Genomic DNA, 16,626 nt, shown 5'->3' with positions numbered 1-16,626 from the left:
GCAACCAGAGATGAAGCTTCCTTCAGGGACAAAAACACACACAGTCAAGTCTTCTCTGTGCATAGTCTCAGAGTTGATTTATAACACCTTTAGAAGCTAGCCCCAACCAAAGAGTCTCACTCATTAATTCACACAGCTTCTCTCTGCCTCACACTGGGCTGGATGCTGGGGGTTGAATGATGACCGAGATTGACCCCGTTACTGCCCTCAGGGGGCTTACAGTCTGGTGGGAAACTCAGAGTCCATGGCTGGCACTATGGACTTTTCCTATTCCTGCTAAATTTATCATTGGTTATGTTGGTGTTTGCTGTCTTAGTTTGCAATCCCTGTCATTGTTTTTAACTCAGGAGAATGAAAAATGGTGACGATTTCAAGGATCTCTGTCTCCTCTGTAGACTCTGCGCAAGGGGCATGTTAATCTTAGCCTGTTTGGAATGTGTGCCTCTTCCAAATCTCCCCTGCTCTTAGTGCTTTCTGGCTTGGCTTCTTTTCTCTGTGGTCCAAGTCACTAACTCCCTGATCTGCACGGGTTCTGATCGGCATGGGCGCTGTGGGTCCTTATGTTTCTGCACCTTCAGTGCAGCCAAAGCCTGTGCTGCTAGGAAAAGTTCTTAGGAAGCACTTTAGTTAATGAGTCATGATTAGATGAAGGATCAAAGAAACAAGGAGAACCGGAAGTCGTGACTAAGAGATGTCATTTAGCAAAGTGTTTATTTAATCAAGAAATAACGGTAGATTGGGCTTCCCTGGTGGCGCAGTGGTTGAGAGTCCGCCTGCCGATGCAGGGGACACGGGTTCGTGCCCCGGTCCGGGAGGATCCCACATGCCGCGGAGCCGCTGGGCCCGTGAGCCACGGCCGCTGAGCCTGCGCGTCTGGAGCCTGTGCTCCGCAACGGGAGAGGCCACAACAGTGGGAGGCCCGCGTACCGCAAAAAAAATAAAATAAAATAAAATGAAATTCTATCTCTGCTGCTTCTGAGGCTGGCTGAATTCTATCTGTTAAAACAATGAAGTGCTCAGTCTGGGATGTTCTTGTGTTACCTTCAGTTCCAAACCCTTTGTTCTGAGACTCTCTCGTTTATAGCAGTGTCAGTCTCCTGGTAAAGCCCCAGGGCTGCTTCATCTCTTCCATTCCATTGGGGATAGAATATTTACAGTCTCCTTTGTGAACTTCTTTTCCAAACAACTCCCAGCACCCTCTGCCACTGTGTACTTAAAGCAGAGAAAAATACATTCAGACCTGGCCTATTCTTCAAGCTCCAGTTCAATCCCCAATTTCCTTTTTTTTTTCCTTCCTTTTGACTGCCTTTATCCAATTCCCCCTTCCCCGCCTCTGGTAACGGCAAATCTGATCTCTTTCTCTATGAATTTGTTTGTTTGTTTGTTTTTGAAGTATAGTTGATCTACAAGACTATGTTAGTTCCTGTTACACAACATAGTGATTTGGTCTTTCTATACATTTCAAAATGATCACCAGAAGTCTAGTTATAGTATGTCACCATAGAAAGATATTACATAGTTACGTTCCCCACACTGTACATTTCATATCCGTGATGCATTTATTTTGCAACTGGAAGTTTTGTACCTTTTAATCTCCCTCACCTGTTTCTCTCATCGGCCGCCCCCCTCTATTTGTTCTCTGTATCTATAACTCTGCTTCTGTTTTATCATGTTTGTTTATTTGTTTTGGTTTTTAGATTCCACATATAAGTGAAATCATACAGTATTTGTCTTTCTCTGTCTGACTTATTTCACTTAGCCTAGTACCCTCTAGGTCCATCCATCGTATCACAAATGGCAATGTTTTATTCTTTTTTATGGCTGAGTAATATTCCTTTGTGTGTGTGTATCTCACATCTTCTTTATCCACTTCCTTTCATTTCCTTTTATTATTATTGGGTACCCATCATGTGACTTGCTCTGTACCTGGCACTTGGGGACACCGTGATCAATAAAAGTGATATGGCCCGTGATCTAGGGAGCTCACATCTTAGGACAGGGTGTCTCAGCCTCAGCACTATTGACCTCTGACATCAAGTAATTCTCTGTTATGGGGACCATCCTGTGCATTGTACAATGTTAGGAGCATCCCTGGCTTCTACCCATTAGATACCAATGGACTGTTCCCATGCCCCCAAGTTGTGACAACCAAAAATATCTTCAGACATTGCTAAAATGTCCTCTGGGAAGCAAAATTGCTCCAGTCAAGAGCTATTGCTCTAGAAGGAACAAGACATCAAACAAATACTCATAAAGGTTGGCAAATGTGATGACAGGAGACATTCTGTTTAACTTGGCAGGAACAGAGAGATAAGAGTCCAACAAGGAGACTACCTGTTCCAGCCCAGAAAAATAGCTGGTATTACTTCCAACATGAGGCTTTCTCTGATTGCTTTATTGTCTTTTGTCTTCTCTAGTTTCCTGCCGTAGCATTCACTGATTTTGTACTATGCAGCAGGCACTTTACTAAGCTTCTGGCATGACTTATATGATTTCATTCTCGTAACTACCCTATAACCATAACTGGCACCACAAACCATTGATGATTCACTACATAAGTGAATTGAAATAAAGTAAATTGAAGGAAAGCTGAGACAGTGACTGCTTGTACTTCTTCTTCATCCCCTGGGCAAGAGCCTCCCACTTCAGCAATTACCACAATCTTTGTTGCACTTTCAATGTCTTCTTCACTGAGTCCTTCCTTTTGGGGCTCCAAAACCACTGCCCCAAATTTCTCCCTCCCCAAAAGTTCTTTTGATCTTACTATTCCCTAGAGCTAATCTCCCATCTTGCTCCTTCCTTTTTTCACCAGTGTTCTCAAAACTTCAGAGTTGCTCACCAACACCATCCCCTCACTGTCCTTGCATTGGAGCTCCTTCTTATACCCTTTCCTGAAATCTCTCTAATCAGTTTCCCCAGAGAACTGAATCCAGGGGTATCTTGTCATCCCACTCAATCTGTCCTCCATACTGGAAGTTGTTTATAACTTTCCTCGTTGGAACTTTCCTCTTCCTTGGAACCCTACACCACCATTCAGATCTACCTTCTACCTCCTCTTCTGTAGATTTGGGTGGCCTTCACTGCCCAGTTCCCTGTTCTAATCTCTATCTACACTCTTCTCTCAGGCATCGTTTTAGTTTTCAGAGCTTTATTTATCCTACCTATGTGGAAGACTAACCTAACTATATCTCCAGTCTTGGGCTCCTTCTGGATTTTAGCCTCACTTTTCCAATTCATCTGGACACTCCACGTGGATACAACCTTGGCACCTCAGATTTGAAGTGTCTCAAACAAAAGCCTTTATCTTTCCTTCAAAGTCAGTTCTTTCCCCTCAGCCTCTCAAAATCTATTGTTTCTCTTAGGAGGAAGAATCATTCTCAGTGCCTCAGAATCATGGTCTACATTCATTTGTTCATGAATTCATTCCTTGAGCTTGTCGTGGCCACCACGCTTTACATATTGCCTGCCCTCGTGGAGCTCACCGTCTGTCTAGCAAGATAGATTGTCCAAAGAAATCACCAAGAGCTTTGCTGAGGGTCATAGTAGGGAAAGTCTAATGTGCAGTGGCTCTCTCCTCTTCTCTACCTAGACCCAATGAGCTAGCAAGTCCTCTGATTCTCCCATCACAAGGTCCCTCCAATCAGCTGCTGCTCTCCAAACTCCTGGCCTCTGCCCCAGACTCCTAGGGGGTCTTATCTCCTCTTACTTCTTCTCCCTTCTCTGAACACTCACATGTTGCATTGCCTTGTAATGTCCTGCTTCTTATCTATCCCCCCCAACTACACTGTAAGTTTATTCAGTGTAATGAATGCATGCTATTTGTCCCTGTATTCCCAGTACCCAGCACAGAGTGCCCAATAATTATTGGTGAAATAATGAATGAATAGATTCTAATCCCCTTTGCACACTACCGAAAACTTCACAAAACTCAACAGTACACGAGGTAGGTTTGAAGTAATAACCTAGAGGTAGCCAAGTGACAGCCCCAGGGCACAGCTGGGAATATTTGGAAAATAGGAACTGACTCCCTACGAGAAGTCACCTTGCACGGGGCATTAACGGCTTCTCATGGGAAACATAACAACCCTACTGTTGGAGAGAAACCCCAGGGAAGTCCCTGCTTGTTCAGTCCTCAAGGTTTTCTGGAGCTGCCAAGGTGAGCCTTGCTGGGTGATAGAGCTCTCCTTCCATTGCTGAGAGTCTGCTTTACCATCACACCCTAGGCCTGAATGTGGAAGCCAGAGATACTTGAGACAGCTTAGCAGGTCTGAAACATTTGACCATCCTTATCCCTTTCCCCCAGAAGAGGCACACCTGCCATTCCCCTGTCTGCACTGCTCTATCATCTGCTTGAACTAAAAGAAGGATAGAATACTTGCATTTAAATTCTGGCACTGCCACTTACTTATTTTGTTATATGACCTAAGTTGTATAGTCCCTCGAAAGCCTCGATTTCTTCATTTTTGAATGGGATTAATGATAGATATTATCTCATCGATCTCTCCATCATGATTTTAGGATATGGGTATTGGGCATGTTGTGAATATTTACCCTACTTTCATATATTTAAAGCTTTGCATATATTAAAAAAATCATCTTATGAGGCATTGTGAAAACGGACTGAAATTAGGCATGGAAAATGCTAATCACAGTGCCTGACGCAGTTTCTAACACATAGGAAGCCTCCAAAACAAGGTGGTTCTGAGCAGTGCAGTGAAGTCACTATCCATGCCATCAAAGTCTTGCCATGCCGGGATTATTTTATTTATTTATTGGTTGGTTTGTATTATGTTTTTCTCCACTGGAATTAAGCTTCATGAGGGCAGAGACCTTGTCTGTCTTTGCTCCCCATTGTATGTCAAGTGTGCTCAGGGGGCCATTGACAAGTGGTGATTGGAAACGTGAAGACAATGACCAGTTGTGTTTCCCAACGCAGCTCAAGTCAATCCCACAACCTCATCACTCTCGGCACCCCTCACTCCCAGCCTAGGATTCTCATATAGAGGTGGAGACTCAGGAGGAGAGACAGCAGCTGAGCCCTACACCCAGAGCAAGGGCTCCCGATCCAATGCCCTCCAAAGACTCTCTCTCTAAGAGAAGAAGCAAAAAGACAACGCAGAGAAAAGGATCAAGACTGAGAAGAATCATGGGAGAAAACTCAACAGGCTAGAGTGACCACATAGGGAGCTCTCAGATGTGGCCAGGGCTTAAAAGGGCAAGAGCCATAGGTAGGTACAGCACAGAACTAAGGGTCCTGACACAGGAGAAGCCCTACCCATGTAAGAAAAGCATCTGTAAGTGAAAACCTAGATGAGTCTGAGGCCTGCAGAAATGAGTTAACCACAGAAAGAAGGCTTGTCTTTCAAGTGATGGTCATAATGCAGAAGAACAAAGGAGCAGGCAAAACGGAGGCCAATGAGGTAGTGTTCATGAGTGGTACAGGAGGAAGAATTACCAAACTCCTATTTCCTTTTTATCTCCTTTGCCAAGGGGATTACTAAACCAGACAAGACAGGGAAGGGTAAAATTTATTCTATTTCAGGAAGCATCTACTATGTGCCATGTAGCATACATATACATATTTGTAATCCTATGTAATCCTGAGAAGAGATATCCATCATGACTCCCTTTTTCCACAGGAGGAAAACTAACCTCAGAGAGGTGAAGCAACTTGTTCAAGGGGCCAGAGCTAGTCGGTGGTCTAATACCTCCTTTTAGATATTGTGTGTGTATGTGTGTGTGTGTTGGGATGGGTGGGGGGGGGGTAGGTTGTGGGCAAACTGCCCATTATTGACCCCATTTAAGTTTGTAGTCAAACCTCCCTGGACCTCTATCACATAAGCCACAGTTTAGATACAGCATCCTCCAGAGAGCCGGCTTTCTGAGCCTAATATTAGGGCGAACACTTCTTCCTCACTGCCTATGCTTCCTTCAGTATAGAGGGATATCTATCAGTGTGACACTGGACCTCCTCTGTCTCTCACTCCTCCCTCCCCCTCGGGAGGTGGAGCAAAGCATCTGCTTGGTGGTTTTGACAGAAAGAACTGTACAAGGCCGTTTCACTGGATGCAAAGGTCTTTTCTCTCTCTAACAGAAGAACCAAAAGGACAGTTCAGGGCAAATGATCAGGACTGAGAAATAGAGTAGAAAACTCAAGAAGGCACAGTGTCACATGGAAACTCTCCTTTCCTCCTCGGCATCGCCCAGCCTGCAAAACGCCTGTGCAATTAGGCTGTGACAGCCTAGCTGTCCAACCCAAGCCCTACCTTGTGGGCAAGGCTTGAGTCTTTTCAACTTGCCTTGACTGGGGGCACCATTAGTCCTACACATCTAAGACACCTTCTCCAAGGCTTCTATCGGGAATAAAGCTGACATCTTGATTTCCACTTGCCTACGTCTATTAGTTCAGAAGTCAGCTGGGGATATTAAAAAGGGAGTTGTGGATTGACCCCACCAAACAAAGCAACAACGTCCAAGAAGAACCTTGCATGTATACTGATTTAATTTCACCGCATTAGTTCCAGTCTGGTGTGTATTGCTCATACCGAGATGGCACCTGATGTTAAAAATGAGTTGACATCTCAAAGGAATGTCAAGAAATTGGAAATGGTCCAGAGGAGACTTAGTAGAATGGTGAAAGTTCTGGAAACCAGGTCATGGGAGGAATGATAAAACGAATGAGAAGATTTAGTTCAAAGCAGATTTGGCTATGATATGATGCAGTCTTCGCACTTTTCAAGGGCTACCGTGCGAAAGAGTGGTTTAATCAGATTACGTGACTTCCAAGGGCAGAACTGAGTGCACTGTTGGATATTTCAGGGAGGCGTATTTTGGCTCATTATAAAGAAAATATTTACAATGATTAGCATTGGATAAAAGTGAAATGATTTCCCTGAGAAAGTAATGAGTTTTCCATTACAGGGGTAACCCCAGTGGATTAAATGGATGATCCTGAAAAGGTCATTCAGGCATTGGGAGATGGCTGGTGGAAATAAAATTTATCCATAGCTTGTGTAAATGCCAATGTGGCAGAATGAGATGTTCTTTCCTCCTCATGATTTTTTCCACCCAGTATCACAACGGGCTTGACACAAATGAGTCAGGCCAGGGGCCCCTTGCATGTGACCAGACCCCGCCTGGGGAACAGAATGCAGTGGAACCCCAGCCAATACACCGTTGTCCCTACAATGATATTTCCCTAGGATGACTTAGCGGTTTACTATCTGTATGTGAACACCCACTTTCTGTGGCTTCTAGAAGCTTCTCTCAAACTTTAAGTGGGAAAAGGTATTGGTATTGGGGGGGAGGATCCTAAGGAAGTGATTCCCTCCATCTCATATTCCAGAGCCTATTGCAATCGTGCTCATTCTTTTTCCAGAGTTGGAGGACTCTTTCAGCAACCTCATCCTTTGACTATGTGGTCACCACCCTCATGCTGCCCTGTCTGGCTAAGAATGAGGGTTACCATCTATACATAGCCCTTCATGGGTATTATTTCTTTCCATACTGGCAACAATCCCAGTGAGACCACTACTATGATTATCTCCATTTTACACATAAGGAAACTGAGGTTCAGACAGGTTCATTAATTTGCCCTAGGTCAGAAAGCTAGTAAGTGGCAAGGCAGGAACTGGTAGCCATATCTGTCATTGTCCTAAGTGTCTGGTGTTAACCACTGCAACCTACTGCCCACCCTGAATGACAGTGACCAGACCTGCACTTAGATGCACATGTGTTGTTTCAAGAGAGGAACATCGTTTTGGTTTTGTTTCTATTCCTCTCCTTGATGATGCCCAGGTTTGGTTTGACTCTATAGGCTCCAAGACCTCGGTAGATGTGAGTCTTTAGAAAATAGAGTTCAATGAAATCCAGATCCCTTTCCAGTGTTTCAACTGCCCTATCAAAGCCTTTGATCCATAAAAGTGGAATTTTGGGTTCTATTCAACCTAAGACCATGCTGGCCACTGACTGTTTCAAATTAAAATTCATCTGGCCCAGTTCCTGGACCTTGAGTCCTCTGCACACAAAGGGCATTCAAGGTTCCTAATGGCTTCTGTTTTTGAATTTTAGAATTGTTTTTCAGTACCTTTTCATGGTGGAAATGAAGTTTATCCGTAGCTTGTGTAAATGCCAAAGTGGCAGATGAGATGTTCTTTCCTCCTCATTATTTTTTCCACCCAGTATCACAACGGGCTTGTTACAAATGAGTCAGGCCAAGGGAGACCCCTTGCATGTGACCAGACCCTGCCTGGCGAGCAGTATATGTATCTTTTCAATGTCCTGTTTATGGCATGAAATCCATGGGAGATGGCAGTTCTGAGCACAGAGGAAGGATCTCATGATGCAGACTAGTGGGCAAGGGGGTGGGGGTCAGGGAACACCAGGGTGCTGCATGTAGTGAATTCCATGTTAAAGAGGAGATGCCACTTTGTGACAGCGGTGAATGGGACAGACCCAGGGGTCCCTGTATCATCCAAGATAGACATGTTTCTCCATTCCACTTTGTCTCTGCCCAAGACTTCCTCGTGCTCCCTGCTTACCTTGCCCCCATCTTGTCCTCTTTGGCCCCTGGATTTACTGACGTGTGTCATCCCCAGGTGTCTGTTTATCTCCATTTGTTTCAGCAAAATGGAACTATCTGAACCATCTACCCATTAACCTGATGTCTCCGGTCTTGCTTCAGAATCTTTGCCCACACCATGTCCTAGCAGATACATATTGACACCCTACGATCTAGTGTAATCCCCAACTCTGAGGCTCAGCATTGAACCCCAATGCTGGAAGGTATAGGCAAATGAATAGCATCTGGGAAGGGTTCTTCTTTAGGAGCATAAATAGGGGATGCCAAAATCAGTGGGGTAATCAAGGTTCACAGACTGACATAAACAAATGGACAAGGCAGCTTTGGCCATGAGGGGGTAAGCAAGGATAAACTTTGATCACTTTCAGAGGTAAGAACTTGTTTGTACCATGAACCCTTCTGAAGAGGGCTAAGGACAGAGCCGTAGAGGCCACCTAGTGGGAGGGGTAGGAAGAAGGACCCGGAGCGGTCAAAGGATGGAGACGTGGGGGAGAAGCATGGAAATGTAGTATCCCAGCAGGCAAAGGAGGCCGTGTCAAGAAGGAAAATATGTTCAGCGGTGCTGGAGTAGAAACCAAGCTCTGGGAACTAGGAGTACACCAGGGACCCTTGGGAGAGCAGCTTCAGCAGCCTGGTGGGAGGGGGTGGGGGTGTGACCAGAGGATAGTCTGTTCGTGCCACATCCTGGGTGAGATGCTTAGAACCAAGTCATCACAAAGCCCTGTCCGGAGCAAGCCAACAGTGAAGTCACTGCAGAACAATGGGGCCTTCAGAGCTCGGCCATGTCACTCTGCCCTTTCTACACAGGTGACCCCAGCAAAAAGAACTGGCAGAGATAAGTACCTAAGCAGGTGGGCAGATTGGCACAAACCCATTGTGTCTAACCAATGACCACGAAAAGGGGAGGACATTTCACCAGCTTGGTTCGTTCACTCAGGGCTCACTCACTCATTAACATTGTATTGGATCTAACGTGCTCAGAGACTGAGGAGGGACTTGGTTATAAAAAAAAGATCTGAAAAAAAAAAAAAAAAAAAAAGATCTGGTCCCTGCCATCAAACAGCTTACGATACATTTGGGGGACTTCATTCCATGAGAGTATCCACCAACCTAAACATGCCATCTAAAATGCCTAATGAAGTCACCGTTCAAGCCTTTACGAAATTACCCAAGTTAGCAATACCTTTTTTATGCCTCTCTGTAGAGGGCTAAGGTTAAGCTCAAACTGAATGATAAAAGAGGATATGTGCTCATAAAAAAAAAAAAAATCTGACAGACCGACTGAATTATAGACTCACTGAGGACAGTATTGATTCATACAATATATACCAATGACCTCTTCCTTTGTAGTATTAACCATCAGTATATTGCTTGCGTTTCTCCATCCTCCTTCTCCAAACCTAATCGAGGTCTAGGTCTGTATTTCCAACTGCCAATGACTCTTCACCTGCACTGCCCCCTCACTGCCCTCAAACTCAAACCCGAAGTCACATTCACCATATGTCCTCCCTCAGTTATCACCCTTTTCAAAGGTATCCCCATCCATGGTGCCTTCATTTTATCTTCTCTCATGGGCATATCTTGCATCCAATCAATTGCCAAGTTCTGTCTCAAGCAGAGCCTTGTGCACATAAAAGATGCTCAACACTCACTTGCCAACGAATGGACACATTTTCTATCCTGGAAACCTTTATAGGCTACTAGTAACTGTAGCTATAACACTGATAATAACTGTGGTTAAGAAAAAGGCTTTGGATGGCAAATGGGTCTGATCTGGGTTTAGTCCCATGTCTGCTGCTTAGTAGTTCAGGGACTTTGGACACCGTTTCCGCATTCATGTTAGTTATTAGGGTTATGGGAATCGAATATAAAAGGTGTGTAAAGCTCTGAGTGCAGAGATGTTATTTGCTTTAGTCCCTGGTCCACTGTCAATGTTTATCCATTACAACAGTCTACCACTAAAGTCAAAGGAGCCCAAATCCCAAGCTGATGCCAACAGTATTCCATTTTAGAACCTTAATTAGACTACCTAATAAGTCCTAGAAGGGGGTCACCATCGACCTAGGCACTTTGTTTGGAGCATAAGATAAAGACTTCCACATCAAACATATCTTTCTTCCCCTCCCTGATCTCTCTTCCATTGTACCCAATTTTGAAAATTCCAATTAAAATTCTCCAACTCAACAAATTTTAATGAGGGCTGGATGTGTGTCATACCTGATTAACCAGTTAGCCTGGAAGCCCTCATTTTCTCTGTAGAAAGCTACTTTTCAGTTCCTAATGAGGCCCCTCCTGCACCCAACACTGGGACCCATGGCACTCTGGGAACCCTCCTGAAGGCACCCTCTGTACCCCACCTCATGGCTATAGTGAGCTGCCGCCGTATCTGTCCCAGTAGACTAGGAAAGCCTCCAGGTGTCTGCCTTGCACACAGCAGATGCCAAATCAGTAGTTAACTTTCGAGATGGGCAAGAAACACTGGAGGGACCAGGATGAAAGCCCTGAGGGTGGAAAATCAAAGTTACTTGTGTAACTTCTAGAAATTCAAAGGGTAGGCTGAGAATGACAATGCACAACCTTGGAAGAAGAGGAAGGAACCCCCAGGGGATGTGGGTCCAAGGTTAAGGACAACTGGGAACTCAGATCCCATCACCTAACAACATAACAACTGCATGGTCTTTAACTTTCTTCCTCCACTGCTTCTGGACAATACATGGCACATACCAAGGACTCAATCAATAGTTGAATGAATAAATGGATGTTTCTTCTTTCCATTTCTTTGTCAGCTGTTCCTTTTTCATTTTGTTCTCTTCTTATTCTCCCTAACCCCAACCCCACCTGGTCAACACACAGAATCTCCTATCTTCCTCCCTTCCTCTCACTCTCTCATCTACTAACTCCATCTATGAGACAGTGTGTGTGTGTGTGTGTGTGTGTGTGTGTGTGTGTGTGTGTATCCAGTTTACAGAGGAGAAAACAGAAGTTCAAAAGCCTAAAACTGGATATTTTCAGGGATCACACTTCTAGTAAGAGGTATGTAGCAGATGTCATGCTGCCCCAGATCCCTTGACCATTTTTTGGTGCTCTAATCCTTACCACCTTCACTCCCAGCCACCTGCGACTTTGTCCAAGGGCTGCCCAGGATGCTGGGGTCCTTTTAGCCAGTGAGCATGGAGAGCCAGAAGTGCTTGGAGTTTAAGCCTCCCCTCCTACCACCAAAGAGGATGAGGGTGACAGCCCTTAACTAATGCTTGAGGTGTGAGGGTATAAGGAGTACAGCTCCCTGGCCCACAATGGGGATGGCTCTCACCTGTGACCCACCAGTGCCTCCAGATCTGCCCCGGGGGATTAAGCCAACATGGGACCCTCAGCAGGCTTCTCTTGATGCTGAACCCGGGCTTGGCCTCCTCCCCTTCCCTGTCCATCTTCCTTACTCTGGGACCTCTGTTCCTTGGAGAACTTCCTAATAAATCCCTTTCACACAAATCTTCATCTCAAGCCCCGCCCCTGGAGAACCTACCCTAAGGCAAAGCAAATGCAAGATTCAAAGCCAAGCCTGTCAGACTTCAACATTCTTTTCACTGCATTGTGCTTGAGACGCTATTGCAATCTTGTGGACCTGCTCTTCACTAATCTTAGAGTTATTTAAAAAATTGAATGGCTGCTATGGCTTCAGGGGCCTTGAGGACAAATGTGTGTTCAAATGCCCAGTGCTTGCTTATTTCTTCTTCTTGCTATAAGTATATGTCTCGGAGACAAAAGACCTTTATCTTAGCAAAGTGAAGTAGGGGACTCAAAGAAAAAGATTTTTTTGAAATTGTTCTTGTCATTGTCTTACACCTGGGTCCGTAATTAACTAGGCACTAAGATGGACTTCACCCTCTTAACATAATCTCTTTGTTAAATATTTTTGTTATATAAGTAATATAACTATATTAGAGTAATTCTAAGGGAAAAACAAATCCAGGTACTCTGATCCAACCATTCACAGACTGTTTCCTTCCAGTGCTTTTTCCTCTTCATGTGACATAGAGGCAGTCTTATCCAAACACCTAGATCCCCGGAGTGTTTTCTCTTAGTTCAGTTTCCATGTTATAACGCAGTCCCGTGGTTGTCATTTTTAATTGTTGCCTATTGTCACATCCAGAGGATATACCGTAATTTGTCACCATTTCGGGTTTGTTTTTTTTTTTCATTTTTAATGACATTTATTGTTTTCTTTCTAATTTTACAATGTTGTCACCATTTTGATTGCTTTTGATATTTCACAATTTTAAATAAGGTTGTGTTGAACAACTTTGTGAATGTGCCATTTTGGTTTGCATCTACCCTTTTTTTACATTTCAGATTATTTCTTTAAGAGAAATGTCCAAATCTTGAATTATCAGATAAAGGAATAATATTTATGGTTTTGATGTATACTGAGACATTTCTCTCTGTATTCCCCGACACTAAAATGTGTACCAATTTGTAACATAAGCCAACCTGAAACAAAGGTTATTCCAAGTCACAATGACTTATTTTTTAATGAGTTTTGGTCTAACTAAGTGAAGTCATTTAAAATTTCCCTACTTAGTACAAAGGTCTTGAAAGCGTCTCTAGAATTATGTGGAATCTATGACATTCTTCATGAAAATGACAAAGAACCTGAGAGGCACATCTCAGTTAGCCTTAATGTACATCTTTCCTTTCTTAATTCTAAGCTTTCTAATTGTTAAGCGTTTCATTGAGGGATTAGTCATTGGGCTCAAATTGCCTAATTGAATCAGTCATTTTCCATGACACGGAACACAAGCCAGGACATTTCAATGGCTGATGTGAACTAACTGAATTGGGTGTGTATTTGGTGCGTTTCTGCATGCCTACATCTTCAAAAGCAGAGGATAAAGAACATTGACAAGACAAACAAGCCAGAGATAATTCCTATTTTCTCGGTTACCTTGAAGTTTGCCTCTGTTTATCCTAAGCTTTAGTATTCTTATCTATGTGCCTTAGAAGCCCTGCTCCCTGAAATTGATTTCCCAGGAATATTTGGACCTCCAGGAGATCATGTTCCATTAGTGTCAACCACAGCATCGCTATTATTTTTTTTAACATGCTTAATTGTTCTGTCTTCTTTCCTACAAGTGGAAAAGTACAAAAAATAAATTTGACCTAGAATTACCCTGAAGACCATGGGTACTTGCTACTACACACAGGACAGAAAAATTTATACTGCTATTATAGCTTTTCACCCAGCTAGCCCCAGAGAATTCAAGTGGAAGAGTGGAAAACACAGCCAGTCTTCTGGGTGCATGATTCCAGGTGATACCAGACATTCACAGAGATCAGCATCCCACGGATCAGCTGAATTTTCTACCTTTGAACGGTTTTGGTTATTTTTTTTTTCATCGCAGAAGCTTTATTTCTACAGCGCTTCACAACTCCAGCAAGGGCCAACTTGTGTCTCATTTTAAGAGAGAATTTCACTATTGAGTTAAAGTCAAAGGCAAGATAGACAAGTCACTTTCTAGTCCATTTCTCATTGAACTGGGCAACTGCCTGATTTGCTTCTGTTCACACTCCGTTTGCCTTCACTCCCGCAGGTCACAGCCTGGGGGTGGGGGGCGGAGGTGGGGGGTGGGGTGGGGTGATGGCCTCCCGGCAAGTGATTCTGCAGCTGGTATCCTCACCTTGGCTGGGCTTTCTAGGTTAGGATAACACTGTGGTGATCCTAATTAAAGCCCTATCCAAAATCAAACTTCACAACCAAACAAACCAGTTTTACAACACCCAGGAATTTAATCTGGCCTCACACTTGCAGGGGAAAAAGAAACACAAAAGAAGGAAAAAGCTGGCAGCTCAGCCAACAAGCAGCCGCCTCCTGGACACGCTGCCAGCTTGATCCAATTAGTAAATATTAGTGGTCCAATGACAGATCTGAAGACAAAGGTTCAGATGAGACACAAGGTTCTTGACAGCAGTCGGGGAAAACCGCAAAATTTCCAGCCCAGTTAAGTCTCTTCGATCTTTAAAAAAATGAAGCAAAGTACAAGGATAACCTAAACTTGACACCTTTTTTGCGCACCTAGGGAATAAGAGGCCAAGTCTAGAACGCAGCTGAACATTCATCTCAGAACGAAATTTGGTTTAAGCTTCAAAAAACCGAGGCGACAATCCTGGCTACAATGAAACAAACAAACGGCGTTTGCTTACTCTTACATATGCTGGGAAATTAACAAACTCGTGGCTTAGGTGCACGTCCCTTTCCCAATCCCTCTCACCATCAGCCCCTCAAGTGCATCTCCTAAAGAAAGCAAACCAAAACAGTGTAGTGAAAGACACTGGGGATGGATGTGCTTTCATTTACTCCATGCCAAGTATTTTCTTTTTAAAACTAATCTGAAAGAGTCCCCCTAAGGCAAAGCAAGTGTCAGTTCCCGCCCTGAGGGGGAATCGCAGTGTCGCCCGCTTACCTGTGATCAGCACCGCCTTTTGATCTGCAGGTAACAACTCTTGGCCAGAAAAGTAAGTATATACGAGGAAACATGACAGGGAGAAGAGGATCAAGCCCCAGAAGAGGGACAGGCTGAGCAGGCAAGCCCCTCCCCAGAGGCCCGCCAGGCAGACCACCTTTCTCCCCACCTGCCCTTGGTTCTTCTTGAGTTTGCAAAAAATTGTTCCTCCTAGCACTGCGGTGACAGTCAGGCAAAGCCATCCTGGCTCAGAGAAGAAAGTGCCCATTCTCAGAGACTCTCTTCTCCTTTCCGTGCTCAGGGCCAGTTGAGTCAAATGGGCAAAGACAGGCTGCAGGCAGCCTGGGTTATTTGAACAGAGAGGCAAGAAGGGAGGGGGAGAAAACAGCCCCGGAACACCTTGAATGAGCATGAATTAAGCATACTCATACAGCCACATATTTCCTGGTGGGTAATCTAAACCAGTCTGCAGTTTAATGTAAATACTAGAGCACTTCCTATTTGACTGTTCCCCGCACGCCCACTTCACACACAACACAGATGCATACTCACCCACAACAAACACACGCATTTTTTTTTAAATGACCTCTGGAGAGATAACTAGTTGGGTAATAATTGACAGAATTCAATCTGTCCGAACAGTGAATAACAAAACCTCTAGCTCGCAGGAAGTCTCTTCTGCTTTAGGAGCCTGTGGTGTGTCCATCTGTGCAGCCCTTTTCCCGACTCAAGGGTGTGTGTGTGTGTGTGTGTATGTGTGTGCATCACTGATTTTGCTCACATTAGCAGGACTCCTGCCATCCCCCACTAGAGTCAGACTGAAGGGTTAGATGGAAAGAGAATACAGAAGTAGAGGAAGAGATTCTTGGCAGATGAGAAGTGCTTTGGTCTCGCCAGAGGAAAGATAAGCCAGGGAAAGATAACACAATAATAGCAATATAAATAATGGTCAATACCTATTGGTACTTATTTGCCCCAGAGGCCATGTTCAGCTGAGACCCTATTCTCTGCCAAGCTCTGCTCCAGGCACTGGCACTCAACAGTCAATATGCTCAGTCTCTTTGAACACTATGTCTCTATGAAGTAAGTTCTATTACTGTAGTAATTTTATAGGTGAGCACCCTGAGGCACAGAGAGGTTAAGAGACTTGCCCAAGATCACACAGAAGTGGAAACAATCAGCCTTGTTTCAGAGCTTTATGCTCTAACCACTCTACGGCCTGCCTTAGGAAAAAAGCAAAAGACAGTTTGTACATTATGTACTAGCCCTTCTTCACTTTAGCCTCATTTGAACCACAAAATATTTCAAGGTGGATGTTATTATGCACATTTTACAGAGAGGAAAACTGAGGCTGGAAGAGGATAAGTTACTTAAGTGACAGTAGTGGGTCCAGACCCACACCCATGACTTAACTGGATGCGGGATAGTTATGGCTCTTTGCTGGGTGCCTCAGCACTTTGTCAGTGGCTCCCATGATGGGGCCGGGGCCAAACATCCATGTGGGTTTCCTGATGGTGCACGCCCACCAAGGATGAAGCAAATCTCCTGGTGGCAGCCTACGTGGCTTCCCAGCTGCTCAGTCCTGGGGTT

The 16,626-nt window shown here is 44.3% G+C and overlaps 1 protein-coding gene across 1 annotated transcript in view; it reads right to left on the bottom strand.

Annotated features, from left to right (window-relative positions):
* HSD17B2 (hydroxysteroid 17-beta dehydrogenase 2) overlaps positions 1-15,506 on the bottom strand; it is a 65,033-nt gene extending 49,527 nt beyond the window's left edge. The window contains exon 1 of the mRNA XM_065898407.1: positions 15,037-15,506. Within this exon, the coding sequence (XP_065754479.1) occupies positions 15,037-15,448 (412 nt within the window). The 5' untranslated portion in view covers positions 15,449-15,506. The remainder of the gene's footprint in view (positions 1-15,036) is intronic.
* Positions 15,507-16,626: the final 1,120 nt, after the last annotated feature.

Source organism: Phocoena phocoena, chromosome 20 (assembly GCF_963924675.1).
Source record: "Phocoena phocoena chromosome 20, mPhoPho1.1, whole genome shotgun sequence".
Lineage (NCBI taxonomy): Eukaryota > Metazoa > Chordata > Mammalia > Artiodactyla > Phocoenidae > Phocoena > Phocoena phocoena.
The sequence above is the reverse complement of the archived record's forward strand: the minus strand, read 5'-3'. Positions and strand labels throughout refer to the sequence as shown.